Genomic DNA, 21123 nt, shown 5'->3' with positions numbered 1-21123 from the left:
AGAATGAGCGACACGTGTTTCATCGCTCGAATAAAAAGTCACATTTTGAAGCTGCCAACTCCTGATTTAATGGCTTTATTAGGCTGTAAATTTTTGGAGCTTGATCTGACGCGCGGCGAGAAATATTACGGCGATTATCCTCAGCAGATTCGCAACATACGGACGTCCTTTTATGTCGAGAGGGGACGCGTCGTTTTGGGACGTGAAAAGTTTTATCGCCGACGCGAACAAAAGCTGCAGAAAGTGTCGAAGTTTCTAAATATACACGTTTATTTTCAGGGGCAGGGTTGGCCATGTGTTTGTCTCTATGGGGATGTTATGGCTTTGTCTGGAATGTTCCACAGTACGGGTTTAGACGGCTCTATCGCCATGGAGACGAGCAGGTGACGTAACCCAAGATACAGGGGAAATCTGTGGAGAGGCGACCCCGCTCACAGTGAAAAAAACTACAAAAAACTAAAAGCGTTTTCAAGGTATTTTTAGCAATAATTGAAAAATAGACACGTTTAATGCCATACTGTGGAATATTCAAAAGTAGAAAGTACAGATACTGCTCTCGATATAGCAGTAGTAGTAGAAGTAGTAGTAAAAGTAGCAGTATTTGTAGTATTAGTACCAGTAGACTAAAGCAATGTCTTTACAGAATAAGCTGCGACTGTAACAGCAGAATAATAATAACAGTGTATGTAGTTGTACAGATGACAGTAGTAGTATTTATGGTATTACAGGCCAAAGAGTAATGACAGGGTAGTATTGTAGTGGGCGTGGTACTAGAAGTAGTAGTTGTAATTATGTTTGCTCTGAGCGGTGGCAGCGGGTATAGAAATACAAATACTGGAGCAGTTGTTGTGGTCCCTGGTGTGAAGTCATTGTTGTTGGTAGAAGAAGAAGAAAAGCAGGAAGTAACGGATTGTGCGGACGATGAGTCGCACCAACGGCCAAAATAAGAAAAAAAAACGTGACTCAGATGTGATTTAAAAGTGAAATATGTTTTTTTTCTTTATTATTATGCATTTTTTGGCTGGTGCGACTTATACTCTGGAAAATTCTGTACTATTTTGTTTACAATTTTGAGCCTAGACTGTATATATAAATGGACATAGCTAACCTGCTAGCCGCCGTGCTACAAATAGGAAGTGCTGCTGTTTTGGTCTTAAATGTTCGTATTAACCCGCTCTACACGTTTATACTTCAATATTGTGTCCGTAAATCAAGATATAAACATTAACAACAGACAAATCAGGCGCCTTCTTTACACAAGGTCGCTCCCGCTAGCGTTAGCAACAGGTTTGACTGACAGCGTTGCTAAGCGTCCGCTCCCTGCTAAACCAACGGCATGAGCGTCAACACCCTCGCTCCGGATTGGCTCTTTGGTTGCTATGACACTCACATCCGGAATTGCAAATATTGAAACCGGGGCTTCAAATTCGCCGCTATAACCGCTAGCATCGATTAGCTTCATTTGACTGGACCCGAACGCCGTCTTTACACAGTCTACAGTTTTGCCACACAAACGAGTTCAACATTTGCAGTATTTTTCTTCCACTTCTCCCACTTGCGACTTCTTACGCGCTACTTTTACTTTCTAAAACCGTCTTCTGATAGTTAAAACTCAAGGCTTTTCTCTGCGCGGCGCTAACACGTTCCAAGCTATGACTGTACCGCGTCCCAGTAGCACGTTTTCAGACCGCCGCTTTGAGACGTAGACGTGTTTTTTAGTACGTTTTGCCCGGAGTTAGACGGTTTAACTCTGTGTATGTGTGAGAGGAAGAGAGTTCTGACCTGGCGAAGTCGAGGTCCGCCTCTCGGGACATGGTGATATTGGTGAGATTCTGCTGCAGGACAAAGATGTTCCGGCACATTTTCTTAATACCCGATTCACTGATGCGTTTAAAGTACTGCGCCCCATTTATCAGGATACACGAGATCAGATGGCCCAAGCCTGAAAACAGACAAGAACATGCAGAGGTTAGACAAGCGGTAACGACAGTAGTATTGTATTAAATCTAAAAGTGTTTGTTTATGCAGTTTGGAAAAGTATAAAACACCTTTTTATCGAGCAGATGTAGCGAAGTGGCTGTTTCTGGTCTCTGAATACCTCAAAATGATGTTAAAATAAATAAATAAATCAGTAAACCAGATTGAAACAGTACATTTTGCATTATTCCAGCTATTATTGGCAGCTGGAATATTTTAAGGAATGATCAGTGATGGAACATAATGAAGTAAAAGTAGTAAAGTACTGCACTTAAGTATGAATTTTAGGTATCTACACTTTACTTATTGTTACTTTATGACATTTAAGAGCAGGTATCTGTACTTTCTACTCATGACTGAAGAGTAAAAGTACTTTATATTATTCTTTGAGACCTGCTGAAAAGGCTGAGTACCGCTGTATTTTCCGGACTATAAGCCGCGATTCTCATAGTTTTCTCTACTTCCTGTCCAGGTGGGTTAGAGGTCAGGGGTCAGACGTTAAGGGGTTGGGGTCAGACAATGGACATGGAGCTGCGGGTGGACGTCAGCGACACGTTAAACGCGACACAAATAAAATTAATACTTCACCAGAGACATGTTTGTGTCTCAATGCTAACGCTAATGCTAACGCTAATGCTAACGCTAACGCTAATTTTAAAGCATAAACCAACACCACAAACTGAAATATTGTAGAAATAAATAATGGGGTGGTCTTTATTGTAATTAGTTTGAATGTTAATACTTTTCATAGTTTGTCCGGGGGTGCGACTTATATGTGAAATTATTTAAATATATAATTTCTCTGCGCGGGAACTCTAGGCTTGTGTACCGGTATATTTTATTATTCTTATTATAACTTGTCTTTAAAGATAAAATGTCTGTTCTTGGATTTTGTAAAATAAATTTCCCCAAAATATGCGACTTAAATATGTTTTTTTCTTCATTATTATGCGTTTTTGCTGGTGCGACTTATACTCCAGAGCGACTTATACTGCAGAAAATACAGTACTTTAATTTTAACATAAAATACACAAATAAAAACAGCTAGAAAAATATAAATTCAATTGTCTCTGTTGAACAAAATTTGAAGCCTCATACCTCAAAATATGTGAAATAGTCTTACGTTTTACTCAGTTACTTTTTACTGAAGTAGATTTTGTGATACTTTTACATTTACTTGAGTATTTTTTAGCTTGAATATCTGAACTTTTACGTGAATAACAAAATTAAGTACTTCTTCCAGTGCGGGAGAATTCAAATTAAAATTGTTTCTTGCTTCTACACTGCGACGTACAAGGCCAGACTCGCACGTTGTTTTATTTTCTAGACGGGCACTTTAAATGTCGCACTCTTCAGACTCGACGGAGCGACAGGATGTAAAAGAACGTTCAGATAGACAGTTTTTAACCTTCAAAAATGTACTGGAACTTGTGCTGCTGCAGCGCCGCCCCCATGGCCTCCTCGATGGCGGAGATGTCCTTGTTGAGTTTCACCACTAGGGGGTCGTAGTCCATGCTCTCCACGTTGGCCACAATCGCATAATTCCCCTGTTTGGTCAAAGGGATGAGGTAATGGAAGCAGTGCACCCTGGGAAAAGAGAGACATAATACTGTTAATGTTCAACTTGTAAAATGTAATTGGTGGATGGAATAAAAGAGGAAAATCCATTAAAATAAGTTTCAGATTAATGTTGTGTTAAGATTCAAGGCCCTGTCCACGGACTATGAGCCTCAGCAGAAATGGGACTAAACCAGGACTAAACCACCAGGACTAAACCAGGACTAAACCACCAGGGCTAAACCAGGACTAAACATGGCACGGTTTTGCTTCAGAGATCAAATTTTAAGAGCACAACAACAGCGCCCTCAAGCTCACTGTTAGCGTCACTACTTCCTGTCCAGGTGGGTTAGGGGTCAGGGGTCAGAGGTTAGGGAGAACATGTTAAGAACATGTTAAACGCGACACAAATACAATTAATAATTCACCAGAGACACTTGTGTTTAGAAAGAGGCATGTTTGTGTCTTAATGCTAACGCTAATGCTAATGCTAATGCTAATGCTAATGCTAATTTTAAAGCATAATACATATTAAAACAATACCACAAACTGAAATATTCTATATATAAATAATGGGTTGGTCTTTATGTTTTCTGATTTTAATAAAAAGTGACTGTTAGCTTTGCGGCGCAGTGAGCTAGCTAGCGCGCTTAAACCTGTTTTTCTTTCCACGGATTAACTTCACTTGACGACTTACGCTCAAACTTTTACTTTCGAAGCCAAACTAAAGTTAATTTACCACCTCATGAACTGGCCCCCCTCGGATCCCTAATAGCCCTCCATCCCTCCATCCCTCCATCCCTCCATCATCTCCGCTCATGTTCAGGTCCCCCCGTCCCGTCCCACCCGTCCCCCGTCCCCTCCCCCCGTCCCCCCGTGGAGCATTGTGTAGCTTATGCAATTTTGTTTATGATTTGAGTGTAAAAAAAAAAACTCCCTGAGGCTGATGTCGGCCTATATGTTCCACTCCATCGACTGTTCCATCGAGAGAATTTCCCCCGATAGTGATAGAAGCTAAATGAAGACATGAGGGAGGGAGGGAACGAGGGAGGGAGGAGAGGAGAGGAGAGGGAGAGATGAAGACATGAGGGAGGGAGGGAACGAGGGAGGAGAGGAGAGGGAGAGATGAAGACATGAGGGAATGAGGGAGGAGAGGAGAGGAGAGATGAAGACATGAGGGAGGGAGGGAGGAGAGGAGAGGAGAGATGAAGACATGAGGGAGGGAGGGAACGAGGAGAGGAGAGGAGAGGGAGGGAGGGAGGGAGGGAGAGAGATGAAGACATGAGGGAACGAGGGAGGAGAGGAGAGGAGAGATGAAGACATGAGGGAGGGAGGGAGGGAGGGAGGGAGGGAGGGAGGAGAGGAGAGGAGAGATGAAGACATGAGGGAGGGAGGGAACGAGGAGAGGAGAGGAGAGGGAGGGAGGGAGGGAGGGAGAGAGATGAAGACATGAGGGAACGAGGGAGGAGAGGAGAGGAGAGGGAGGGAGGGAGAGATGAAGACATGAGGGAACGAGGGAGGAGAGGAGAGGAGAGGGAGGGAGGGAGAGATGAAGACATGAGGGAACGAGGGAGGAGAGGAGAGAGAGAGATGAAGACATGAGGGAACGAGGGAGGAGAGGAGAGGAGAGATGAAGACATGAGGGAGGGAGGGAACGAGGAGAGGAGAGGAGAGGGAGGGAGGGAGAGAGATGAAGACATGAGGGAACGAGGGAGGAGAGGAGAGGAGAGGAGAGGGAGGGAGAGAGATGAAGACATGAGGGAACGAGGGAGGAGAGGAGAGGAGAGGAGAGGGAGGGAGAGATGAAGACATGAGGGAACGAGGGAGGAGAGGAGAGAGAGAGATGAAGACATGAGGGAACGAGGGAGGAGAGGAGAGAGAGAGAGATGAAGACATGAGGGAACGAGGGAGAGGAGAGAAAGAGAGATGAAGACATGAGGGAACGAGCCAGAGAAAAGAGGAGAGAAAAGAGGGGGAGGGAGGAGAGGAAAGACAGAGAGACAGAGATGATGACATGAGAGAACGAGTGAGACGGAAAAGAGGAGAGAAGAGGGAGGAGAGGGAAGAGAGAGAGAGGAAAGAGAGAGAGGAGAGAGATGAAGCCATGAGGGAACGAGCGAGATGGAAAAGAGGAGAGAAACGAGAGGGAGGAGAGGAGAGGAAAGAGAGAGACAGAGAGAGATGAAGCCATGAGGGAAAGAGAGAGACGGAAAAGAGGGAAGGGAGTGAGGAGAGGAAAGCGAGCGAGAGAAAAGGGAGATATGGATGAAGAGAGAGATGTATAGAGAGAGCATAGGAGAGAGGAGGAAAGAAAGAAAGACAGAGAGCAAAAAAATGAAAGCAGATGGGATGGAGGGAAAGAGGGAATGAGAAAGATACAATAGAGGGAAAGAGAGGAGGGCAGATAGAGAGGGAACGTGAGAGAGAGAAAGAGGGAGAACTTGGAGGAAAGAGGGAGAGAATAAAAACACAGAAGGTATGGAGATGCGGGGAGAGCAGGAGAAAGAGGAGAGATGAGAGAGGGACACAGAGGAGAGAGATAGAGGGAGGATGTGAGAGAGGGAGAGGCTGAGAGGCAGAGAGGAAAAGAGGTAGAGAATAAAAACATGGTGAGGAGATAGAGAAAGGAGAGATATGGATGAAGAGAGGGATGCACACAGAGAGCATGAGAGAGAGGAGGAGAGAAAGAAAGACAGCGAGGAGAGAGAGAACGGAAACAGATTGAATGGAGATGCCGGGAGAGAAGAGAAGGAGAGCAAAGAAGAGAGATGAGAGAGAGGAGGAGGAGAAATAGAGAAAGATGGAGAACTAGAGGATAGAGAAGAGACAGAGAAGGGAAAGAGAGAGAGGAAAGCATAGAAAGGGAGCGAGAGGGAAAGAGAAAGGCGATAGAGAGAGATTGTGAGAGCGAGGGAGGGATAGATGGAGGGATAGAGGGAAAGACTCGGGGCTACGTGGAAAGCGGTGGGTTTGTTGAAGTAGTTAAGAGGAAGAATGAGTGAAAAGGCGATAGTCTGGAGTGAGACGGAGGCTTGGGGCTAAAACGCACTCACCCGTCTCACTTTTTACACCTCACACCTGGACCGTGCCACACTCCAATTACGACACTATCGACTCCCTATGTCCAGACAGAAATTAACCTTTTATGGAGCGAGGGAAAAATGCAGAGGTGCGGCGATAATGGAGTCCGGGGTCAAAGGTCGGATCATAAAAACTGCTGACATAAAACAAAAATCGATAGCGTGTACAGTAATGGGGAAAGGGTTTCGTCCGCATCGCTCGGCTGAATAAATAACAAATATGACAGCGGTGAGGTTTATTATGGACCGACCTGGAAATTGTGTGAAATAAATTGTGTATTTTTCGATATATCGCTACAGCGCATGATCTTATTGCGATACTTTTGACGATACGGGTCTAAACGCCTGTTGGTAAACTCAAATTTGCCATGTTGTTTTCTTTGGTTGGTACATATATAAAAATAATACATAGCTATATTTATAAGTAGTATTTCTTCTCGTACCTGACTTCCAGATGCAGTACCAGGAGGCAGCGGTCGGCGATGTCCTGGAAGCCCCTCGTCAGGTCGCTCAGAGTCTGTAGGATCTGCTCCCGACTGCGCGCGCTCTCCCCGGTCACGTGACTGTCCACGGAGGAACCGCCTAAACGAGAAGAAAAAAAAGAGATTAATCGAGTATTTTTTACAAAGTTTAGTAAATATATAGAGTTCAGGCTGATGTGATACTGAAACCGGGTCAAAAAATCATGATATAAAGAGTGGATTTGGGATTAGGGTTGTTCTGATACTGATATTGGTATCGGCAAAAGCTCTGATACTGTACGTTTTTCAGGTATTGGTATCGGCGAGTACTCTGAGCAAATCAGCGAACTGATGCCACTCTGTATTTCCAGAATTAGTACCTGTAGATGTGAGCACTGCCGCTGTTGACGTCTGTGGCTAATGCTAATGCTAATGCCCAGAGCAGGTTAAATGCAAACTGTGTTAACTCTGCAGACACTTAAAAAAACGCTAAAAATGACAGAAAATACATTTGTGTTAGCTCTTTGATAGCTTCATTTAGGAGTGGACGCTAAACTTGGTAAAATAACTACGGAGAGTGCAGCCCGACGACAGCGCTAATACGACAACAGAGCTAACACGGCAACAGAACTAACACCACAAAAGTGCTAACACGACAACAGCACTAACAAGAGAACAACGCTACCAGGACAATAGCGCTAACACGACAGCAGTGCTAACACGGCAACATCGCTAACACAGCAACAGCGCTACCACGACAACACTGCTAACAGGGTAACAGCGCTAATATGACAACAGGGCTAACATATCAACAGCACTAAAAGAACAACAGGGCTAACACCACAACAGCGCTAATACGGCAACAGCGCTAATGCGAAAACAGCGCTAATATGACAACAGCGCTAATACGGCAACAGCGCTAATGCGAAAACAGCGCTAATATGACAACAGCGCTAATACGGCAACAGCGCTAATACGAAAACAGAGCTAACACGGCAACAGAGCTAACACCACAAAAGTGCTAACACGACAACAGCACTAACAAGACAACAACGCTACCAGGACAATAGCGCTAACACGACAGCAGTGCTAACACGGCAACAGCGCTAACAAAGCAACAGCATTAACAGGACAACAGCGCTAATACGACGCCAGGGCTAACATAACAACAGCGCTAACAGAACAACAGTGCTAACACCCCAACAGCACTAATACGGCAACAGCGCCAAAAAATGGTATAGGAACAACACTATTTTGGATACAAATATAATTGATAGTAGACCAAAAAACTGCCAAAACTGTGGTAACTATAGTATTTGTACTCAAGGATATTAGTTAGGATATTTAAAGATTCCTCACAGCGTTCTTAGTGTTTTAGGCTCTGTAGATAACGCGTCTCTGAGTTAGCGCTCACAATTAGCTACTATCTCTGTCTAACTCCTCTTGTAAATGCAATTAAAATCTGCTGTAGAGTGTGCAGAATTATACTGAAATATTTAAAATTTCATAATGCCCCGAAAGCAAATGACTGTATTTTATGAATCAGGTCTGTTCAGGAGCGAGCCCAAAACGGCAGCTCTTGTGTTTGTGTTTCACTGTTCTCATAATCCTCTCCTGAATGTGGTAAAAGAGTAAACGGTAAACAGTCACATTTTTATACAGCGTTTTTAAACCTTCACTCAAAGCACTTTATGAATGAACGGATGGATTTTATTTTGGTTGTTGATGTTTTTTGATTTTTGAAAAAGACAAAACAAAACAGTAACATAACAAAATGTTTTTACTTAAATCATTATCTTAAACACAGATGTCTTGGCTCATATAAACCTACTACAATGTATATGCATGAATGAAATAATGTTTTAAAGTTGTTTTTTTTATTTAGACAGAGTTTTAATTAAGTTAAATTCATCAGTGAGACCATTTCAAAGTTTTATTCTTTACAGTACATTAAGAAACCACTCACCCATTCACACAAACATTCATAAAGAAGGTGAAATAAGCGAGCGTGACGTCGGCTCCAGTCAAATGAAGCTAATCGAGGCTAGCAGTTATAGCGGCTAATTTAGCGCCGAGTTGCCGTGAGTATCATAGCAACCGAAGAGCCAATCCGGAGCGAGGCTGTTGACGGTAACGCCCCTTCTCGCCTCCGCACCACTGGTTTAGCAGGGAGCCGGTACCTAGCAACACTGTCAATCAAACCTGTTGCTAACGCTAACGGGAGCAACCTCAGGGAAAGTACGCGCCTGATTTGTCTGTTGCTAATGTTCATATCTTTATTTACGGACACAATAGCGAAATAAAAACAGCAGGATCATGTATAGGTGGTTAAAACTAACATTTTAAGACCAAAATGACGAGTCTGACAGCAGCAGGTACAGACAGAGGACACAGTTTTTCAATAGAAAGTGAATTGGAGCCGTAAGTGCGCTCATGACTTCCTATTTGTAACGTGACAGCAAGTTAGCTACCGGTATGTCCATTTATATATACAGTCTATGGTCAAAATTGTAAACAAAATAGTACCGAATTTTGTGGAGTAAAAGTCGCACCAGCCAAAAAAAACGCATAATAATGAAGAAAAAACATATATTTCACATATAAATCGTATCTGAGTATAAGTCGCAGCCCTGGCTAAACTATGAAAAAAGTGCGACTTATAATACGAATAATACAATATTTGAAAGACAGATTATTGGGTTGTATTTAGCCATTTTTAGGTTTCAGTTTCCAGTTTATAGATGCCATTTTGAGAATATTTTGTTTTAAAAAGTGAAATGCGCTAATGTCAGATGTGCTGTTTTACTTTGGCTACACTATATACAGTCTATGGTCAAAATTGTAAACAAAATAGTACCGTATCTTCCGGAGTAAAAGTCGCTCTGGAGTATAAGTCGCACCAGCCAAAAAACGCATAATAATGAAGAAAAAAACTGATATTTCACATATAAATTGCACCCAAGTCGCACTTTTTTTATATTTATATGGCCGGGGATGTGACTTATAGCCCGGAAAATGGCGGTTAGCACGTTAGCTATGTTCCGTTTATAAACACAGTGTATGGCGCACCAAAAAGCTAAACCAATACCTCCAACCGCAACCAAAGACGTGTTTAGATTTGCGTCGTGTCCCTGGTTTGGACCTACAGACCGGCGATGACACAGCCCGTACGTGTTTGCTAGTATATTTCCATTCTACAAAAAAACAGCGTACACATTACAGCTGCAGTGAAACCCAGCAGTGAATCGAAAATGTGTAAAATGTATTTGGGGTTTGCCTGAGAGCTGCACTGGGGAGGGCTCGTAACGGCAGCAGCAGCAGGACTTTGATTACCAGCCAGGGCCCATTCGCTCCATGTTAGAGACTCTATAAAACTGTTTGCTGAGCACTTTTGCACCAATTCAGATTCATTATTTAGCTTGATTTTTTACCTCCACCGACTATTTCTGTGCTGCAACACTTCTACTTTTCTACCGCATTGTAAAACTGTTTTTTTTTGTTGCTATCTTTAGCCCAACTTGGAGTGCGCGGTTTGCAGTGTCCTCCGTTTTCATCATGTCCGTATGGCATTTACAGGTGACAGAATCGGGACACAGGCACGAACGAGAGCAATATATCTAAAATTTAGCGCGATAACGAACAGCACTGTGAGAAAATCTGCTGCAAATGACAATAAAAGAGCAGGAGTTAAAGACGCCGTGTTCTGATCTGTGTTATAATGTTGTTTCGTCGTCGCAAACAGACCTGGAGTTGTGTTTTTTGTTTCATTCACACATGTTTAACTCACAAACTCATGCATGTTTAGGCTGAGTTCTTTTCTCAAACTGAAAAAAAAACTATCTGTTCCACCTTGTGATGTCATCGTGTGGTAATACAGGAAGTGCTCCAGTGTGTTTTTAAACTCCACACACCTTCACTAGAACCACTTAGACAATTTCAGCCCTAGAATTGCCCATTTCTACTGAATTAAAGGTAAACGGGAGCTGCTAACTTGAAAAATACCACTTGATGACATCACAAGGTGGAACAGAGCATTTTGAGCTTTGGAAATGTAGACAGATGAATCACAAAGATGTGGGAATGAAACAAAACACAATTCCAGGTCTGTTTTCGATGAGGTAACAACATTATAACATGACTTAAAACTTTACACAATCTAAGACTTTTAAAGGTGGATTACGGAACTTTTCTGGCGGCCAGCCGTTTGTCTCCATGGAGTTGCCATTGCGTATGATCTTCAGCATCTTTATCTCCACAGAGACACGCAGGAGACAGGTCAGATCAGTGGAACGGCGACCCCGCTTACAGTAAGAAAGCATAGTTTCAAGGTATTTTCCAGCTATACGAAATGGAAGATATTGTGGAACATTCTTGGCAAAGCAATGTCATCTCCATGGAGATGGGCAGGTGGTGTACCATTCTCCAAAAAAAACACACAAAAAAAACATACCAAATTGTGCTAGGTGTTAAATCTAAACGAATATTACGCAATATTATTATAAAAATCGGTTGTTATTATGTAGAAATTATCAAGTTTTTCTTTTCTTTTGTGGGATATTTAAAGCGTACAATGTCAGTGTGCAATTTCCCAGAACGTAAAACACATCTAAAACTCACAAGTCAGATCTGTGGAGAGGCAAGTCCACTCGCAGCTTATGCACAGTAAAAATACCTTAAATTGAATAAAATCAATGAGTTTAATGTTATATAGTGAAACATTCTAGGCAAAATCAAGCAGGTGTTGCACTGTCCTCGCAAAAAGCTACACACTAAATTGTAATTCTAGGTTTTAATCAATCAAAATTAATAATATTATAATGAAAATATGTGATTGTAATGTATAAATGTGTAGTTTTTGTTCAGTCTGTTGTGGTGTAAAGGGTCTACAGAGTCAATGTGGCGTCCCCCGTTGAAAAACCACGCCCCTCACATGTAAAAACACATCTAAAAACACACCTAAACCTCATTATTCTAACTTTTTTATGTCCCGTAAGTCTTTTTAAAAACCCTTTTGTAGAAGTGGCCTCTTTACTTGTGCTGAGGCGGCATTGTGCGCCACACAATAGAATCCACAGAGCACGATGCTGTTTATAAACTCCAGCCCGTGCGGATCAATGGACATAAATTAACACTGGGAGGAAAGGGAGAGAAATTGGCCCCGTCAGTCAAATGTAAGTCTATTTGTTCAATGAGGCGAAGGTGTGTGTGTGTGTGTGTACGTGTGTGTGTTCGTGTGTATGTGTGTATTTGTGTGTAGGGAGAATCACAGAGGAGCAGGAGAGATGCAGGGTCCAGATCGATGTGCTGCAGTCAGAGGCAGTTCCCCAGTTACTCTTCCTGCCCCTTTGAAGGTCACACACACACGCACACACACACACACACACCCCTACACACACACGTATATGTAGTACAGTGGTCCCTCGTTTATCACGGTGGTTACGCTCTAAGAATAACCCGCAATCGGCGAAATCCGTGAAGTATCAGCTTTATTTTTACGATTATTCTCTATGTTTTTGTCTGTAAAACCCCTCACCACACACTTTATACACTTTTCTCACACAGGCGTTAACATTTTCTCACATTTCTCTCTCGTTTAAACTCTCTCAAAGTTCAAACCTTCGTAGGCGTCTTTGTCGGTGCGGAACGTTTCATCGACGTTGTGGGTTTTGTCGGGGAGAAAACAAATCGCAAACGTACAGCACTTTAGAGTCACACTGAGATCCAACGTTTATGTAAATTTGTCTGAACACATTCTGTACTGGACAGGAGACACGGCACGGAGGAGACGGATGGACAATGGTCTACAGTCCAACAGCCAATCAGGACAAAGAACACAATGGTCTACAGTCCAACAGCCAATCAGGACGCTTACATTGACTTAAAGTGGCGGTATTAACTACGAACAAAACACATTTATCTCACTGTGTTTCCTTTTATCGTTTTGAACATGCTACATTCACCAAAAACAACATATGAACATGTTTAACAACTTTCACTTTGGTTTTTAATGCTCTGTGTCTCCCATCCCTTTGCTCTCTGTGCTAACTACTGCATCTACAACATCGCATCAGGTTTGTGAAGTTGTAGTGTATAGTTTTGTACCATGTTTTTGTGTATTTATGGAGAATTGTCATGTGGGAGCGTGGATGACGTAGAATTGTGGGCGGAGCATTGGACAGAACTGCACAGCTGACTGTAATGAGGGTTCGAATAGAGCCGGGAGACACTACGAGACTAATGAACATGCACGAATGACATAGAACATATGTGTCAAACTCAAGGCCCGTGGGCCAAATTCGGCCCGCCACGTCATTTTATGTGGCCCGCAGCAAAGTAAATGAAAAGGTATGACTGTCTTAAAATATCAGTTTATCATTAGATACACAGTTAAACAGCCATTTTTTCATATCTATGCAAAATTTGTAACTTGAATAAGTAATAAATAAAGAAATGGTTAATTAACAAGATTAAAAAGTAGTTGCATTTATTTTAAATTTGGATACATTTAGTGACATCTGGCCCTTTGAGAGCAGCCATTTTGTTGATGTGGCTCTTTGTGAAAATGAGTTTGACGCCACTGACATAGAACAACTTTTTCAGGCATGTTTTTGATGAGGAAACAGCATTATGAAGCGTGATAGAAAGAAAAAAAGTTGCATAATACCCCCTCTTTAACTTTCTCAGAGTTGTATTCTTCTGATTGATTCATGCATGTTTAAAGAGCCCATATCACGCCGTTTTCTAATCTATGTTATAATGTAGTTTCCTCGTCACAAACAGCACTGAAAACGCTCTGTTCCACCTCGTGATGTCATGTGGTAACCTTAGCGGCTCAATGAGGAACAGAGCAGAGCTGAGACAGTTTGTCCAGTGCAGACACCAAAAATATTTACAAAAACAAGGACAAATTTCAACAGAATCAGCATGGCAGCACCTCCGATACACACAACTCTCTTTTTTTTCCAGCAGACTGAGGTTTGCTCCTTTTTTTTGCTCCCTAATTGTCCGAGCTCACTCTGTCGTCCAGGTAAGTTTCCCTCATCTAAGAATATTGTTAAACATCAGCTTAATGTTTAATGTATTAGTTTTAACAGTGATCACCAATTAGATAAACAAAAAGCTAAAATATTTGAAACCCCTCCTCCGTAGTAGCACACAGATGTCTGCCCCGATGTCGTTTGAATTTTACCTAAGGCAGACGACATGGGTAAGTTGAAATTTGCGACAATTCAATTAAAATCAGCTGATACACTACGTTTTCATCAACAAAACCTTCTTTCTGCTAGCCTCAAAAATTGCCAATCTTTACTGAACTAAAGGTAAAACGTAGCTGTTAACCTGAAAACTATCGCTACGTGACAAAACAAAACACAACTGAAGCTCTGTTTTTGAGAAGTTAGCGACATTATAACACGAAAAAAAGCTCACGAGAGTCAATTTAGGACCTTAAATTTAGGTTAAAAAAGTAAAATCTGAGGTTAAAGTTCAGCTTATTCACCAGAAAATGAATAAAAGTCACTGTAATGTCCCTAAACTTGATGGAAACCCAACATGGCCGCTCCTTTATGCAACGAAATGATACGCTATAATGAATACACCTATTACATTCTCCGTTTATACACTATATTTGTCTAAGTAAAAGATTGGATCCTTTGTGAAGCGACGGCCGTTTATGTAGCTCGGATTATTCTGCTTTTCTCATTACGTGTCTCTTAAATTAACTCCAGATAAGATAAGAGACTATTAGCTCGGACAAACAATGGAAAGACATGTGTCGCTGCGTTCCATTCACTAAAGCAAACACGTCTCCGGGCGGCGAAGGTGACGACGCTGACAGCCCGCCCGTCAGATAAAGGACGAGATGGAGTTTGTGTTGAAAATGTACACGCAGATCTGACAGGAGCGGACTGTACATACACGAGCGCTAAGCTAATTAACTGCAGCGCGTACAGACGAAGTTCGCGTTTGTGGGGTCAATACGAGAAAATGTGAAATTTCGGTTTTAAAGGTGGTACGCGGTTTTCTGATCCGTGTTTTAATGTTGTTTTCTCGTCGCAAACGGACCCGGAGTTGCGTTTTGGTTCATTCGCACAAGTTTAACTCACAAATCCTGCGTGTTTAGGCTGCGTTCTTCTTCTCTCGAACAGAAAACACTCAGTTCCACCTTGTGATGTCATCGTGTGGCGATACAGGAAGTGCTGCATTGTGTTTTTAAACTCCACACGCCTTCACTAGAATCGTTTGGATCATTTCAGCCCTGGAATTGAACAATCTCTACTGAATTAAAGGTAAAAAGTAGCTGAAAACTACCACTTGATGACATCACAAGGTGGAACAGAGTGTTTTGAGGTTTGGAGATGTGCACAGATGAATAATAAACACGTGTGAATGAAACAAAACACGACTCCTGGTCTGTTTTTTAAGGAGGTAACTATGTTCTAACATGACTTAAAGCTCACAAGAGTCAATTTTGCGTAATGTAGGACCTTTAAAGATGCACTATGGAACTTTTCTGGTGGAGGGGCTGCCAGCTGCGTGTCTCCATGGAGTTGCCATTGAGCTTGAATGTCCTGAGATCCATAGACGAGCAGGTGAAAGGAATTGCCAATCTATACTGAACTGAAGGTAAAATGTAGTTGAAAACGACCACTTTATGACATCACGAGGTGGAACAGAGCGTTTTGAGCTTTGGAGATGTTACAGACTAATGATAAATGTGACTCAAACAGGTGTGAATGAAACAAAACACAACTCCAGGTCTGTTTTTGAGGAGGTAACTATGTCCTAACATGACTAAAAGCTCGATTTTGCGTAATATAGAAGTTTTAAAACACTGTCAGTAACAAAATAAAAAAATAAAAAGCAGTAATACCTGAATTTAAAGACAACATGTTTCTTTCCTGCTGTTTAAATGTAAAGTATGGAACTTTCTAGAGGTGGAACATCACCTTTACACAGTTTAAATCATACTTCTGAATATTCTCCATGGACATAGATGTGTTTAATGCCATATTGTGGAATATTATAGCTACAAGAACGACATCTCCGTGGAAAAAAACAAAAAGATGCCCCTCTACAGGTCAAGTAAGAGTCAGATTTGTGGAGATGCAAGCCTTGTTATAGAAGGAATGTATGTTTTTTCAGTTCAATATGTCTATTTTTAGGCTAAAAAAAGTGACATACTGTGGCTTTAATATTAAACGCAAATCATGAGCACTGGTGATTTGGAGTCTGGATCTTCTGGTTGTGCCATTACTGTGATTAAAGGGTAAACGGTCACATTTTTATATAGCGCTTTTCCATTTTCAAGTCACTGATGATGTTTCGATTATGTTTTTTTTGTTTTTTGTTCATGTCGAGAGGGATTTGAACCACCAACTTCGATTTGGATCAGTGGACAAACGCTCAACACCAACTGAGCTCCCGCCGCTCTTCACTGAGGGTCTCATCGGTTATCGAAATATCCAAAAGGTCAATTCAAAATCTCTCGGCTGGCCTGGGAACGCCTTGGAGGAGGAGCTAGAGGAAGTGTCTGGGGTGAGGGAAGTCTGGGCGTCCCTGTTTAGACTGCTGCCCCCCCGGATAAGCGGAAGAAAATGGATGGATGGATGTTGAATGCGATCGTGTGTATAACTGACTAAACCAGGCATGACCAACCTGTGGCCCGGGTGCCAAATGCGGCCCTCAGATCAATTTTTCTCGGCCCTCGAGCGTCCAGGTAAATCAGCCCATATTACCTTAAACAGCACTTTTTACAGTATATTTCTGAAAATCTACTTGAACAAATATTTAATGTGTCCCGTTGAGGATGTAAGCGTGAATAAAAGTCAAGCGGATCAGTCGAATTTGTAATAATACCGCGGATTTGAAGTATTCGCTGCATTCGCGACCGGTCTACGGCCCTCGGTTAGCTCTGTGTTTTTATATGTGGCCCGGAAAACTTTGGACACCCCTAGACTAGACCGACATCTGGATTTTTAACTAATTTTAGCTGCGCTCGTCTGTATTAAATAACCAAACGTTGTGATGTCGTCTGAAATCCAGCCGTAGACGCGGGCGACATCATCATTAAAGGTGCTGAAAGACAAAGCTAGCCGTTTGAACCTTATTGGCTAATGATTACATCTGTTTATGGACGTTATCAATAATAATCCTATTCGATGAGCCATGGGAGCGAGCGGCGGCGGTTGTTTTAACGGGAGAATCTCATTGATTTCTCAGGGGAGCGCGGTATAATGACATTAATGACTTGATTTAATTGTGTCGCGATGGTGTTTGTTTATCCTCCCCGCTTACATCATTAGAGGACGCAGGAGCCGGTGCTAATGCTAGCCGGCTGTTAGCTATCCTGTTTACAGCAGTCGTCTGGAAATAGCAGGAGGCGATTTCTGTGATTTATGAAAGTGTGCCGAGATTGGACGCACGCTGACAACGACGACGCCAGTTTCGGATTGGATTACGGTTTCAGAAAATGATTTATTTTCAACAGAATAACGCTAAAGATACATTAAGACGTCGGTTTGTGTTGTACGACTGTGCGCTTGGACTGAAACGTCGGCGGTTTATTGTGTCCTTGGGCAAGACACCGCAGCCACATTGTCTGTATGTGTCCAAATGAGTTCCACTGATCTGAAGGTTGCCGGTTCAAATCCCGCTCTTGCAGGTGGAAAGCGCCGTATAAAAAAAGAAATTTGAGTTACAGGGATGACAAGTTCATTCTCTTATCTATCCATCTTAAGCGAGATTTGGTCGGGAGGATTGTTTTAGGATCCAAGGGGGAAACGGTAGAGCTTAAGACACAGGTAGAATATGCAGAATCAACACAGTGAGGGGTTTTATTCTGCACTTTTCTCCTAATTTTATGATGATTATTTGTGATTATTTATGTTTGAATTTGTTGTATTGTGATAGAAATGTTACGTACAACCTTATACAAGTTGAATAATGTTTGATTTTGAATGTAATGACCAAATAAAATAAAATAAATAAATAAATAAATAAAAAATGTAATGTCTTTCTTATTCTGTAAAGCACTTTGCATGGAGATGGTATTTGTGTTACTAAATGATTGGTCTAACAGGTATCTACACTTCAAACTCCGCCCCAGGTGTTTGTGATCAGAAACAGGGCATTCCAGGGTGATGTCACATACTACTTGAAATTAGTGACCCCTGGAGGCGGCGCACAAAGGAGCAGATTTACTGAGTTTGAACTAAAAATGCCAAAAAGGACTAGAAACTCTCTCTGCCCTCGCTCTCATTCACTCTCTCTGTCTGTCTCTACCCCTCTTTCTCTCCCTGTCTCTATCTCATCCTCCCACTCTCTTCTCCCTCTCTTTCCATATCTCTCCCACTCTCTTTCTTCCTCTCTCATTCGCTCTCTCCCTTCGTCTCTTCTCTCTCTGTCTCTCTCCATCTCTCCTCTCTCTCTATCTACTTGCCCCCTTGTTCCCCCCACCTCGTCCTCCCACTCGCCTTCTCTCTCTGTCTCTCTCTATCGATCCTCTTCATTCTTTCACCTAATCTCTCTCACCCCCTTTTCCTCATCCTCCCACTCTCCCTCTCTTTCCATATCTCTCCCTCCCTCAATCGCTTTCTCCATCCCTCCTCTCTCTCTCACCTCTCTAATCTCCCTTTCTTTCCATATCTCTCTCTCTCTCTATCAATCCTCCTCGTTCTTTCACCTGATGTCTCTCTACCCCTCTACCTCATCCTCCCACTCTCCCTCATTATCTCCCTCCATCCCTCCTCTCTCTCTCTTACCTATCTAACCTCCCTTTCTTTCCCTATCCCTCTCTCTCTCACCATCTCTCCTCTCTGTTTATCAACCCTCGTCATTCTTTCACCCAAACTCTCCTTCCTCCTCTACCTCACCCTCCCACTCTCTCTCACTTTCTATCTCTCTCTCTCTCTCTCTCTCTCTCTATCTCTCCATTCTCTCTCCCTCCCTCACTGGCTTTCTCCATCCCTCCTCTCTCTCTCACCTATCTAACCTCCCTTTCTTTCCATATCTCTCTCTCTCTATCAATCCTCCTCGTTCTTTCACCTGATGTCTCTCTACCCCTCTACCTCATCCTTCCACTCTCCCTCTCTCTCTCCCTCATTATCTCCCTCCATCCCTCCTCTCTCTCTCTTACCTATCTAACCTCCCTTTCTTTCCCTATCCCTCTCTCTCTCTCACCATCTCTCCTCTCTGTTTATCAATCCTCGTCATTCTTTCACCCAAACTCTCTTTCCTCCTCTACCTCATCCTCCCACTCTCCCTCTCTTTCCATATCTCTCCCTCTGTCTCTCTCTCTCTCCATTCTCTCTCCCTCCCTCACTGGCTTTCTCCATCCCTCCTCTCTCTCTTACCTATCCAACCTCCCTTTCTTTCCCTATCCCTCTCTCCCTCACCATCTCTCCTCTCTCTCTATCAATCCTCCTCGTTCTTTCACCCAAACTCTCTTTCCTCCTCTACCTCATCCTCCCACTCTCCCTCTTTCCATATCTCTCCCTCTCTATCTCTCCATTCTCTCTCCCTCCCTCACTGGCTTTCTCCATCTCTCCTCTCTCTCTATTACCTATCTAACCTCCCTTTCTTTCCCTATCCCTCTCTCCCTCACCATCTCCCCTCTCTCTCTCTATCAATCCTCCTCATTCTTTCACCCAAACTCTCTTTCCCCCTCTACCTCATCCTCCCACTCTCTCCCTCTCCCTCTCTCTCTCCCTCTTTCTCTCCTCTCTCTCTATCAATCCTCCTCGTTCTTTCACCCAAACTCTCTTTCCCCCTCTGCCTCATCCTCCCACTCTCTCCCACTCTCTCCCTCTTTCTCCCCCTCCATCCCTCCTCTCTCCCCCCATCGTCGTGGCTCTTTGAAGGTAGAAGGCAGAGCTCCACAGCATGGGGCGGCCCATTAGAGTGAGGGACAGGCGGGCCAAAGCTTCAGCTCACTGGTCCCGACTGACAACTTCCTTTTTACCTTTCCCTCTTTTTTTCCTCCGTTCTCTCCTCTCCTCAAAAACTGGATTACAGCCATGTCTTATTTATAAGTTCTTTTGTGTGTGCGTGCTTAAACGTGTGTGCGGCGGAGGTGTGTGTGTGTGTGTGTGTGTGTGTGTGTGAGGCTGGTGAGCTTATCCAATTATTTTCAGATCCCATCGAAGACACGTCTGTTGCTCGCCATCTGCAGAAGACGAGGGTGGCAGACATTAAGGGAGAGGAAATCAGTGAACGATTCATAAACTCACTCATACACAGAGATTAGGTGTAGCCTTCACAGGGAACATAAGCTACCGGCAACACACACGTCTGACACCGACACCGTCCTGACACTCCTGCAGTCAGAACGCACACAAACACCACAAAACCGCGCCTTTTCTGGTGTATATTGTATTTTCAGGAGTATAAGTCGCATTAAAGTATAAGTCGCATTAAAGTATAAGTCGCATTAAAGTATAAGTCGCACCGGAGTATAAGTCGCATTAAAGTAAAAGTCGCATTAAAGTATAAGTCGCATTAAAGTATAAGTCGCACTGGAGTATAAATCGCACTGGAGTATAAGTCGCACAAGAGTATAAGTCGCATTAAAGTATAAGTCACACTGGAGTATAAGTCGGATTAAAGTATAAATCGCACTGGAGTATAAGTCGCATTAAAGTATAAGTCGCATTAAAGTATAAGTCGCACTGGAGTATAAATCGCACTGGAGTATAAGTCACACAAGAGTATAAGTCGCATTAAAGTATAAGTTGCATTAAAGTATAAGTCGCACTGGAGTATAAGTCGCATTAAAGTATAAGTTGCATTAAAGTATAAGTCGCACTGGAGTATAAGTCGCATTAAAGTAAAAGTCGCACTGGAGTATAAGTCGCATTAAAGTAAAAGTCGCACTGGAGTATAAGTCGCATTAAAGTATAAGTTGCATTAAAGTATAAGTCGCACTGGAGTATAAGTCGCATTAAAGTAAAAGTCGCACTGGAGTATAAGTCGCATTAAAGTAAAAGTCGCACTGGAGTATAAGTCGCATTAAAGTATAAGTTGCATTAAAGTATAAGTCGCACTGGAGT

The 21123-nt window shown here is 42.7% G+C and overlaps 1 protein-coding gene across 1 annotated transcript in view; it reads right to left on the bottom strand.

The window, feature by feature from the left end:
• Positions 1-21123, bottom strand: part of exoc4 (exocyst complex component 4) — a 266766-nt gene that overhangs the window by 23795 nt on the left and 221848 nt on the right. Inside the window, exons 17-19 of the mRNA XM_033976073.2 lie at positions 7058-7196; positions 3386-3564; positions 1783-1942 (exon numbers count right to left, since the gene is read on the bottom strand). Coding sequence (XP_033831964.1) covers positions 1783-1942; positions 3386-3564; positions 7058-7196 — 478 coding nt within the window. The remainder of the gene's footprint in view (positions 1-1782; positions 1943-3385; positions 3565-7057; positions 7197-21123) is intronic.

Source organism: Periophthalmus magnuspinnatus, chromosome 12, assembly GCF_009829125.3.
Source record: "Periophthalmus magnuspinnatus isolate fPerMag1 chromosome 12, fPerMag1.2.pri, whole genome shotgun sequence".
NCBI lineage: Eukaryota > Metazoa > Chordata > Actinopteri > Gobiiformes > Gobiidae > Periophthalmus > Periophthalmus magnuspinnatus.
Note: the sequence above shows the minus strand (reverse complement) of the source record. Positions and strands in the feature narration are given on the sequence as shown.